This window comes from Erithacus rubecula (assembly GCF_903797595.1).
Source record: "Erithacus rubecula genome assembly, chromosome: 15".
In the NCBI taxonomy this organism is placed as follows: Eukaryota; Metazoa; Chordata; class Aves; order Passeriformes; family Muscicapidae; genus Erithacus; species Erithacus rubecula.
In genome coordinates, this window is record NC_136667.1 from 17,778,151 (window position 1) to 17,789,582 (window position 11,432).

The 11,432-nt window shown below is 46.0% G+C and overlaps 1 protein-coding gene across 3 annotated transcripts in view; it reads right to left on the reverse strand.

The window, feature by feature from the left end:
- Positions 1-10,831, reverse strand: part of LOC306808398 (vascular endothelial growth factor receptor kdr-like) — a 127,559-nt gene extending 116,728 nt beyond the window's left edge. The window contains exon 1 of one of the 3 annotated variants that reach the window (XM_079318967.1): positions 10,192-10,831. In XM_079318967.1, coding sequence (XP_079175093.1) covers positions 10,192-10,252 — 61 coding nt within the window. In that variant the 5' untranslated portion in view covers positions 10,253-10,831. The remainder of the gene's footprint in view (positions 1-10,191) is intronic. The other 2 variants (XM_079318966.1, XM_079318968.1) reach the window with 2 other exon arrangements.
- Between the last annotated feature and the right edge of the window lie 601 nt (positions 10,832-11,432).

The window sequence follows — 11,432 nt, forward strand, 5'->3', positions numbered from 1 at the left end:
CTAGGGAGCATCAGCCTGTGCTGAGGGATGTTGTGGTGCCTGTCTGGGGATCCTGCCCTGGCTGATGTTGTGCATAAGCTCTGACATCCACACAGAACATCAGGAAATAAGGCTGGGAGTTTATTTTTAATAGCAATATAACCACAATTGCTGTGCACAAAGAGAGAGGAACTTCAGTAACCACAAGAAGGTTTCATGACTTCATGAAATTAATTTTCCCCACATTTCACCAAGTGGGTCTGAGTATTACTTTTCAAATGCAAAGTAGATGACAGTTTAAAATGCAAAATGGCTGATTTATCCAAGAGATCAGAATAGATAAAACAGATCAGAACAATCCCACAGGAATGAGAAATCAGCCTTGTAAACAATGACAGAATTGCTGATGGGAACTGCTTGGAGCTGAATGGAAGAACCTTTGACAAGCCCTGCTCAGCAGCCTCCTGTTTCCCTGAATTCCCTTCCCAGAGAGTCTCTCCATCCTAGGAATTGTCCCATACTGTGTTCTCCCATTTCTCTCATCAGAGCAGGGCTGATAGTGCCCAAACTGACCCAGAGAATTGAGCTCATCCCTATTTTACAGTCTGGGAAAGCCAGAGAAAACATCCCAAAGGTGAAAACACCACAGACATTCCAAACCTGCAAATCCAGGCTTATCTTGGTTTATCTCCTTGCTGATGGATCAGGAGGTGAAGAAATAAAATTGTTCACAGAATCAGCAGTGGTAACACCTGGCCCTGCCTTCCCAGAGACCCACAGAGACATTTTCCTTGGAAATGTCCCCATGGCTGGGAAGAGCTGGGAGAAACACAAAATGAGATGGGTAAAGAGAGCACAAAATGGGATGGGCAGAATACAGAATGAGATGGGCCATGTTTTGGGATGATGTGACCAGAAATGTGGATTCCGTCCCCATCTGCTGCAGCCAGGTGGGGCAGTGCCCCTGATCTCCTGGCACATATTCTCTGCTAATGGGCCATCTTTAAACCAGCTGGGCAATCATCTTTATCTTCCCACAGCCCATCCTCCCTCCAGGAGATATCTCCTGTTCATGGCCACTGAGTCCCAGGGCATGACTGATAAAATTCCATCATCCCACTGGGAGATGCTCCAGCCAGGGGAGGAGCCAAGCCTTTCCTACCCAGAGAAAAACTGAGATTTTGGACACCAAGGCACCTTCTCTCCACTGGATTCCAGAGGAAAACCAGACCCTTCCACATCATCCCTGCACCTTCAGAGGAAACTGCACCTTCTCCAGGAGCACTGCTCCAGCTGAACCACATCTGCCACTGCAGGAGGATGCAGCACCATGGAATGGGACTGCTGCCACCACCCTGACTGACTGATGGGTGTCAGCTTGGATTCTGACTCTGGCAGGGTTGGGATTGTTCTTTGTAATCCTGCATTTCTATTTTAATTTTCCTAGTGAAGAACTGTTCTTCCTAATTCCCATATCTTTGCCTGAGAGCCCATTAATTTCAAAATTATAATAATTTGGAGGGAGAGGGTTTACATTCTCCATTTCAAAGAGAGGCTCCTGCCTTTATTGGCAGATACCTGTCCTCCAAACCAGGACAGGCCAGGAGAATACAAAATGAGATGGGCCAAGAGCTATGAGCTCCTGAGGCTCTGCCCCAGCAGTCCCTGCCCATCACTCTCTGCTCCCTTCATGCTGACACAGGATTTTAGGGATTGATCACACATTTTTAGGGATTAATCACAGGATTTTAGGCGTTAATCACTTTCTGAGCATCCCTATTGAGCCAAACCCTTGTGCTCCTTCCTTACCCAACAGAAAATCTGCCCAGACCAAAAGGAAGTTGGTTAGAGCATGGGAGTCTCAAGCACTGAGCAGAACAGGGTCTGTGCAGCCAAAAAAAATGTGAGGAGTAGCAGGAAGGGTTCTTGTGCTGCCTCACACAACTGGGGGCTGCTGCAGGCTCAGCCCCACTCTGGATTTCCTTCACCACTGGGAAAAAGCAGAATATTTTGTTTTCTCAAAGCAAAATCAGGACTTTCCAGTAACTCCATAAAACCTGCAGTGAGGGAGCAGCTTTCAGTTCTTTCAGCCCTCAGATTCCACCACAAAATGTGTAAACAATGTGAAAATCAATGTTCTCAGCCATACAATGCACAATTCAAATCCAGGCTATTGTCTTCAGCCAAGCACAGCCTTAAACCTGGGTGAGAGAGAGGCAAAACTTGTCCTGAGTGTGCAAACATGAAAATAACCAGACATGATCCATCTGCAGAGAAAAAAAAAAAATGTGGCAGGCCAAAAGGTTACCTGATTCTCTCTGCTTCACACCGTGTAATAGCTCAAATTGTGTTTTAAAGGTCCCCAGGCTGACATCATTGTTTGCATTGACTTGAATCATCCTTTAATTGTACCAGAGCCCTTCCAAGCAGCTGAGCTCAGGGCTGCTGTGTCATGCAGGAGAGCTGACAGCACTGCCTGGGCTCAGGCACATCCAGAAAGAGCTGGGAAAGGAGATCCTGTCCAAGAAATAGCTGGGAAAAGAGAATTTTGTCTTAGAAAGGGCTGGGAGAAGAGATCTTGTCTTAGAAAGAACTGGGAAAGGAGATCCTGTCTAAGAAATAGCTGAGAAAAGAGATTTTGTCTCAGAAACAGCTTGGAAAATAAATCAGAGACCAATCTCCCAGGATAATCATACATCTAAATAAGAACTTGTCTAATTATTTGACCTCCATCTTCATTGTTTCAACTTAAATCCATTATTTCTCATCCTTTCTGTTGGGGACAAGTAGAATAGAAAGAACTGGGAAAAGAAATCTTGTGTCAGAAAGAAGCTGGGAAAGAAGATCTTGACTCAGAAAGAACAGACAAAAGAGATTTTTTTTTTTTTTGTCAGAAAGAACTGGGAAGGGACATCTTGTCTAAGAAAGAACTGGGGAAAGAGATTTTTGTCTCAGAAATAGCTGGAAAAGGAGATTTTGTCTCAGAAAGAACTGGAAAAGGAGCTCTTGTCTAAGAAATAGGTGGGGAAAGAGATCTTATCTGAAAAATAACTGGGAAAAGAGATCTTGTGTCAGAAAGAACTGGGAAAAGAGATTTTGTCTAAGAAATATTGGAGAAAGAGATCTTATCTCAAAATGAACTGGGAAAAGAGATCTTATGTCAGAAAGAACTGGGGAAAGAAATCTTGTCTCAGAAAGAAGCTGGGAGAATAAATTTTGTCTCAAAGAACAGGGAAAAGAAATCTTGCCCCAGAAAGAATTGCAAAAAGAGATTTTTGTCTCAGAAAGAAGTGGGCAAAGAGATCTTGTCTCAAAAAGAACTGGGAAAAAGGATCTCAGAACTGGGAAAAGAGATTTTGTCTCAGAAAGAGTTGGGAAAAGAGATCTTGTGTCAGAAAGAACTGCAAAAAGAAATTTTGTCTCAGAAATAGCTGGAAAAAGAGATTTTGTCTCCGAGAGAAGTGGGTAAAGAGATCTTGTCTCAGAAAAAAACTGGGAAGAGAGATCTTGTCTCAAAAAGAACTGGGGAAAGACATCTTGTGTCAGAAAAAAAAAAAACTAGGAAAAGAGATCTTGTCTCAGAAAGAGCTGGGAAATGAGATTTTGTCTTAGAAAGAACTGAGAGAAGAGATTTTGTCTGAGAGAAAAGCTGGAAAAAGAGATCTTGTGTCAGAAGCAGAGATGAGAAAAGCATCCCTCCCCACACCTGTGTTCTGCATTATTATTTCTCCTGATGGAAAGCAGTGGAAGCTCCTGAAACCCTTCCCCTTCTCCCTGTAAATCTTCATTAACTGAGCAGTGAAGCAGCTCTGGGTGCCCTTCCCAAGGGGAGGGAGGGGATGTCCCAGTGACCAGAGATTTAATTTCCTGCAAGAATTTATTTTCCTGCAAGTTTTTCAGCAGAGTTTTACTTCCCTCCTTCCAGCATGAACCTCCCTGCTCCCAAAAGCTCTGGGCAAGCTTTTCCAAGGTTTTTCCTGCTCCTAAAATCAGGATTGTCCACACCAAGGGTTCCAAGTGCTACTGTGGATGTGTGGTGGCTCCTGGGGGAGCTGCTCCTGGCAGCTGAGTGCAGAAGGAAAGGGAAATTCACATTTTACAGCTCTTGGGAGACACTCTGCAGGAGGTGTCAGCACATTAAAGGCTGGAAAAGCCAAGCCTTGCACTCCCCAGCTCAAAATCAGTGAAATGCAGGAGCAGATTTGAGGATGATCCCTATTGCAATAAGGGGTAAGTGAGGGAATTGAGGAGATACACACTCACATTCTCACTGCAGCTCTGGGGACTGGGAGGAAATTGCTGGAGCTCCTTTAGGAGAGCATTCAGCCCTGATTTCAGCTGATGAGCCCTGGATAGGAGCAAACAGGATGAGCAGCTCACAGCTCAGCTGTTTCTGCCTGCAGGAATCCCATTTTCCTCTCTCTAATCCCCATTTTCCAGCTCTGGAGGAATGGGCAGAGCAGCCCCAAAATGTTTTGGGGTTTTTCCTTTTTTTTTGGTGTATCCACAAGGAAGAATTCCAGGTGAGCAATTCCTGAGCTGTGGGCTCCAAGGAAGCAAAACATTTTGGCTGAGGTGGTTGAGACCCATGGTGATTTTGTAAAAATGGAACAGGTAATGGCAGGGTCAGGCTTCCTTGACCCTCAAATAAGAACAATCCCAGCAGGGCTGAAAACTCCCCTCTCCACTTCCTTGGCAATCACGTTCCCACAGCTCAGAAAAACACAGGAAGGTCTAAGGAAACCCATGTGGAAATGAAGAAGACAAAGGCAAGTGATCTGAAAATAGAAGGCTGGTCCATATATTTCCTTTACATTCTGGGCCCAGTGTGGGTTTTGGCTGAATTTTGAAACATTGAGGGCCATGTGCTTTTGCCATTCCCTGCAGGGCACAAAGGAAAAAGTGGATTTTTCAGACTTTTATAATTTGCAGGGTTAGATGAGGTTTTTTTCCTCATTACTCATTCTCAGTGTTAAAACTTTCCTACTTAGAGCCAAAACAAAAGCTCTGTTCACACACACCCCTCATGTATGAGACGTGACCCCTCCTGCTTTTCCAAATATTGGGGGGACTTACAAAAATTATTTCTTGTGATAATTCAGTGCAGCAGGAATGCAAAGAGCTGGCAGAAAACAAGAGATTCTACTGCTGGTCTCACTTTGCTTTTTTTCAGAAATCTCTGCACCAGAGAGAATTACAGAACCAAAATTCATTTTGGGACAGAGAAGAGAGACTGCACAGACCCCTGGTGTGGAAGGGCTGGGAAATTCCCCTTGGCTTCCCCTAATGTAAAAATTCAAGGAATCCTGAGCCCTGAGGGGAGTTTAGGAGACATCCAGGAAAGGGGGGAGAGCAGGACAGGGGTGTAGGATGTAGTGGGGACAACAAGAATGTGCTGCAAAGTCAAACTAATCCAAGGGCTTGGGCATGAGGGCATTAGAGTGACTCATGAAGATGTCCATGGGCTTACTCACTCTCCATCATAAAATAAAACAGTTCCCAGATTGCTCCCTGTCCATCATAAAATAAAACAGTTCCCATATTGTTCCCTGTCCATCATAAAAGAGTTCTCAGATTGCTCCCTGTCCATTATAAAATAATTCCCAGATTGCTCCCCATCCATCAGGGTGCTCAGTTCTGTTTCACTGTTGGTAAGAGGCTGGAGCAGAAGTCAGCAGTGGCACAGGGCTCAGCTCCTTCCACGTGGGAATTCCCTGCTCCCATTCCCAGCCTTTGGGATTGCCCAGCACTCGACAGGGAGGAATCTGCACAAATTGAGCACCCAGCAATTTCAGTTCTTACAGCCTCAGGGGATCAGGCTGATCCTGATCCTCATCCTCATCCTCATCCTCAGCCTCATCCTGGCCTTGATCCTCATCCTGATCTCAATCCTGATCCTGATCCTCATCCTCATTTTGATCCTCATCCTGATCTTCATCCTCATCCCCATCCTCAGCCTCATCCTGATCTTGATCCTCATCTTGATCTCAATCCTGATCCTGATCCTGATCCTGATCCTGATCCTCATCCTCATCCTCATTTTGGTTCTCATCCTGATCTTCATCCTCATCCTCATTTTGATTCTCATCCTGATCTTCATCCTCATCCTCATCCTGATCTCAATCCTGATCTTGATCCTGATCCTGATCCTCATCCTCATCCTCATGCTCATCCTCATCCTTCCCACTCCTGGCTGAGTCTCTGAGCTCACACCAGGTGCAGATTCCCATGGTTTGTGATCCTGCCTGGCTGCTGCTGGTTCCAAGCTCTGCCCCTGGAGTGCTGCTCCCTGGGCCAAGCCTTTTCCAGATAAAACCCTTGACTGGTAGATTTTGGCAGCTTCTGCTCTTTTCTCTGTGGCTTTAAATAGAAAAATTAAAGATGTGCCTGACAGGGAGCTCAGTTCTCTATCACACACATTTTATCCAGATTTTTTTGGGCAGTCACTTGTCCTGGGGGCTGTGACTGAGGACATTTGGATGCTGTTTTATGAAGGAAAGCACTGGGGACACATTTAGTTCAATCCTAGCTGCTGTCCAGATACTCCAATGCCCTTTAATTACTTCCACTCCTAATTGCCATTCCAGTGACATCAGACTGGCTTGGAGAAAGAAAGGGAAGGTGGATCAGAGGAAATACCAAAGTGAGCATGTGGAGCTCAGTGGGGCTGTGAAAGTCCAGCCCTGGAAATGTCCTGTGCAGCTTTAAAAAATGCTGCTGGCCCCAGAATTCTCCTGCAATGAGAGCTGAGAGCATCTTTGTGCTTTTTCTGGTGACCAAGTGACCCTTCCTGCATCCCAGGACCAGGTGTGTCCCACCCCCCAATAAATTTGGGATAGAACAGGTTTTCACCCTCCTCCAAAAAGGTCAGATCACCTTCCCTGGCTGTACCTGAGGAATCTCAGAATCTCATGTTGGGCTTGAAAGCTCTTGTGTGCATAAACTAAGTAACAACATAAATATTCTGTATGCAGCCCAATCTGAGATGTTAATCCAAAGTGCAGTAGGTTGAGTTATGGTTTTGCACAAATAATTTGCCATAAAATGAACAATCCAGGGAATGTGTGAAAGGGCAGAAATGACCCAAATGGATTCAATTCTCTTACTCAGAGCACACCAATGCTCACAGACAAATATTTTGTACGAGATTTAAAGAAAAAACTGCAAGTTCGTACACCAGAAGCCTTCAGCAAACCATCTGCTTCGTTTTCTCAGTGTTCTTTTGGGTATGATGCTGTTTCTTAGAAGTTCAGGGAGTATTCAGAAATACTTTACATTTTTTTTTTTTCCTTGCCTTAAATGGCTGAATTGGTATAAAGAGATTTCCAGTTGGTTTTGAATGTGGCAGCTTCAGCAGGAGGCTCATATATCACCAGCCTAAAAAAGGCTCCTCTGCTTTTTATAACATTTTCCCACAGTAAAGCAAATGTTTGGGAGTAACACCAATTAGGACACACTTATTTTTTTGGGAAAACAACCCCTCAGTGCCTCTGCCTTGGCACAGCCACATTCATCCTGCTGGACTCTGGAAAAGCAAGAGGAATTTGAGCTCCTGAAGCTTTTATCTACTGATACAAGGTTTAATTGAAATCTCTGTGTTAACAAGCTTCATTGCCCATCCAGTATATTCAATTTGTAGAAGACATTGCAAAATTAAACAACAACAAAAAAAAATCAATTTCAAGCGTGCTTAAATTTCAAAGCCATCAGGCAGGACCTAATTTTTATTCTTCAATCTTTTATAATTTCCAGTGTTAAATCACTGAAATGACTGAGTTTATTCCAGTACCCAAAAAGTGACTTGGATTGCTCAGATATTAAAAACCTCCTGGTGGTCATGTCAGAGGGTAAAAGATACTGAATTTTTTATGCACAGATTAAAGTGTAAGAATTTCTTTGCAGATTGTTTCCCCAAGGGCTGATTCTGAACCCTCCCACCTAAAACCTGTGCCAGCTGTTGGCATCTGCACCATCACTACCACATCAGTGGCAATTTCTGAGCAGCAAGACCCCAACCTGTGCTCTGGGGAGTCGAGAAGAAGCTGAGCAATGAGCAAAAGGAAAGTGGGAATTTAATGTACTCATGGAACTAAATGAGGAAATTTAAAGAGCTGGAATTTGGAGTAAGGTGGGAAATCACTGGAATGATGTTTGTATGGTCTCTCCCCACTGCTGAAAGCACCAAATAAGTCAGAAATTCTCCACAGGAGAGCTGGATAAATGGAATGGCCAGAATGTCATCAGTTTCATTGCTGGAGATGAACCTGGAGAGAAGTGTCTGAGGAGTCAATACCTTGGTACTGAGCAGCTGCCACAGTTTGAGTTTGCTGCTCTCTGCATTGCAGATGGAATAGTTTGGGCTGGGAGCAGAGTCAGCCTCCTCAGCACAGTGTGGCCACAGAGACCCCAGGGAAGGTTTGACTACAGCTCAGAGATAGATCCAGGCTTTGGGAGGTTGAGCAGAGCATCACTGAACTCAGTGCTGGAGGGGAACTTGGAGGGCAAGGTTAATTCCAGTAATACCAGTAACACCATTAGCACCAGTGCTGTCCCAAATCCTGGCATTCCTGTCTCACTCTGCCTTCCAGCCCAAGGAGGGCACCCAGGGGCTGTGTGATGCTTTATTTTTTTCTAAAGATGAACCAAGCTCCTGCCATCCACAGCTGCTCCAAGTCCCACACCAGCCTTTGCCCATGGGCACAGGGATGTTCCTCCCCCCTCTCTGTCATAGAATTTGTGTTCTCTTGTTCGCCTCTGTGCCTGGCACTGATTGCAAAAGGAATCTGGACCAAACTCCAAATTATTAGGAAAGGAACCTGGTGAGTAAAGACCTGAAGTGTGGGCAGCATCTCCAGCCAGGCTTTCCCCCTGACCTCCTTGGAGACCTAGGAACACTCAGGAAATCCACATTTTCTCCCATCTTCCCCGTAATTATCCCTCTAACCCATGAGAGTCAGGGTGATTGGTGCCTCGGTGCAATCCACACTGGATTTTGGGTGACTTTTGCAGGTTGTTCAGAGGTTAGAGCTGCCAGCTGCTGGAGCACAGCTCAGGAATCCTGTTCCAGGTGCAGCCCAAGGCGTGGGCACAGATTCCCTGGGCACAGCACAGATCCTGAGCATTCCTGCTGCAGGGGCAGCCAAGATTTGCTGCTTCAGCTTCTGTTGAAAAAGCTGGACAAGCCCTTTGCAGCACAGGCTATTTATTCTGCAGGTAACTGTGGGGGAGATGTGAAATTCCCCAGGGTTTGTGCCTGCCAATCAGCCCCTTTCTGCAGAAGGAATACATTAAAATCCCTGAATGAATCCAAGAAAATCAGTGATGCTCCACAGTGTTTCCAGAAGTTATCCTCTTAACTATGAAAAGATTATAATGTGCTGAAGAACAACAGCCTCGTGCTGTGCAATCCATCCACCAACCCAAAAAAATGAAAAAGTCCTTTCTGTCAGAAGGAATTCCCCAATAAACAAGAGCCCATCTCCCTTACACAATTTGCAGCGTCATGAATGAATAGCTCAGTAATCCAGCAAAATCCTCATGCTTAATGAGATAATGAAAAGTCATACAGCTGATGGAAAAGCTCTCCCAAATCTCATTAACCTGCCTCTTGGCTTTTCTGATAGAAGCAAAACTTGGGAATAAATCCGGGGGGACAGGGTCTTTGCTGTAAAGGAAAATGAGTTTTGGGGAGCAGGGGATCTAACCTGGCACCTGGGCTGAGAAGGGGAAGGCACGTGAACAAAAATTGAAATATCAAATAATCAGAATAGAAATATCAAAGAGAATGATCTGTCCACAGTCCCAGGACAGAGGGATAGCCCCGGGCTCCCAGACAGCTCCTCCTTTTAAACCCTCAAGTGATCAAACACAACCAGAAGCGAGCGAAGAAAAGCCACAAATCGGTGAACGCTCACAAGCTGCTATTTTAAATCATTCGGCCAAACCTCGAGGGGGAAACACCCATTGAAACATGAGCTTTATGTGCGACACCTTACGGGAGGTTTAATCCTTTTCCCTCTACCACAAAGATTAAAACTTTTGGCGTTTGGGGACAGAGCGGTGACACCTGCTCAGGAAAAGGGTGGGAAAACTCAAAAAATCATAAGGGAGCGCTCTCCTGAGGCACCCCAGAGGACAGCAGCCACCCCAAGGGACAGCAGCCACCCCAGGGGACAGCAGCCACCCCACACCCCGGGCACGGGCGGCTCTTACCGTGCTGCAGCAGCCCCTGGAGGGCACAGAGGGCCAGCAGGGCGCTGGTCCGGGCCACCATCCCGGGACAGCTCCTGGTCCGTGTCAGAGCCCTCCGGAGAAGTTTTCCTTTCGATGCCACAAGTTTGGGAAAGCCGGAGCGGGGAGGGAGGGTCGGGACGGGGAGCCGCCACTTGTTGATCGCAGTGGAATTGTTCTTCCCATTCACCGCTCCATCCTGCGGGCTGTGCTCGCTTCCCCTTCTTCCCGAGCTTCTCCTTTTGGTGTTTTTTTTTTTTTTTTTCCCTTCACCTCCTTTCCTCAATCACTTTTTCCTTCTTTTCCAATCCCTGTCCGTGTCTCTGCTTCAGAATCCTCCCGGGTGAAAAAAGTGGAGCAAAAACGCCGCGAAAAAAAAGTTGGGCAAAAAAAAAAAAAAAAGTTTGGCAGAAAAAGTTTCCCCCTCTCGGCGAGAGCGGCAGCGCTGGGTTTGGGAGGAGGGATGGGATGAATCTCGGCTCTGGGATGGAGCTGCAGGTGCGGCAGGGCGGACAGATGTCCCGGCAGGACAGGAGGACACGGAGCTCACCTGGCTCTACCTGCCGGGTCCATGGCCGGACCCCGCTCTGCTGTCCGCCTGTCTGTCTGTCCGTCCGTCTGTCCCACACCCCTGGGCTGTCGCAGGGAAGTTTGATGCGAGCCCGAGATTCTTTATAGGGACAGGAAAAAAGAAAAAAAAAAAAAAAAAAGGAGGAATGAGAGACGTCACCAGGCGAGGGGACTTCGCTCGGGCTCTCCCTCCCTGGATTTCCTCCCGCTGCTGCCTGAGATGGGGCAAAGGAGGGAAAAGTGAATTTTCTGCTGCTTGTCGGCATCGCCTGTCCCGAATTCGGAAGGACCAGGTGGCATCACCTTCCCCCAGGGGACAGAGGTGACATCCCCTGACCCGAGGCTCCGGGGAGGTGACAAGAGCTGAGGAGCAGCTCTCTCCTGCAAAAACCATCTCTGTGCCCCCTTTCCCCTGGTATTTCACAGTTTGGGTGTTTTTTCTGCTGCTGTGTCCTGCTGGGATGTCACCTCCACCTTCCCTCCCTCGCTCTTGGGGAAAATCCCATATTTCAGGAATCCCAATGATACATTATTTATATTAATTATTATATTTATTGCTATATTTATTATTATATTTAATAATATATTTATTAATATATTTAATCTTATAATTTAATTATAATTTTATATATATTTGACATATTATTATTTAT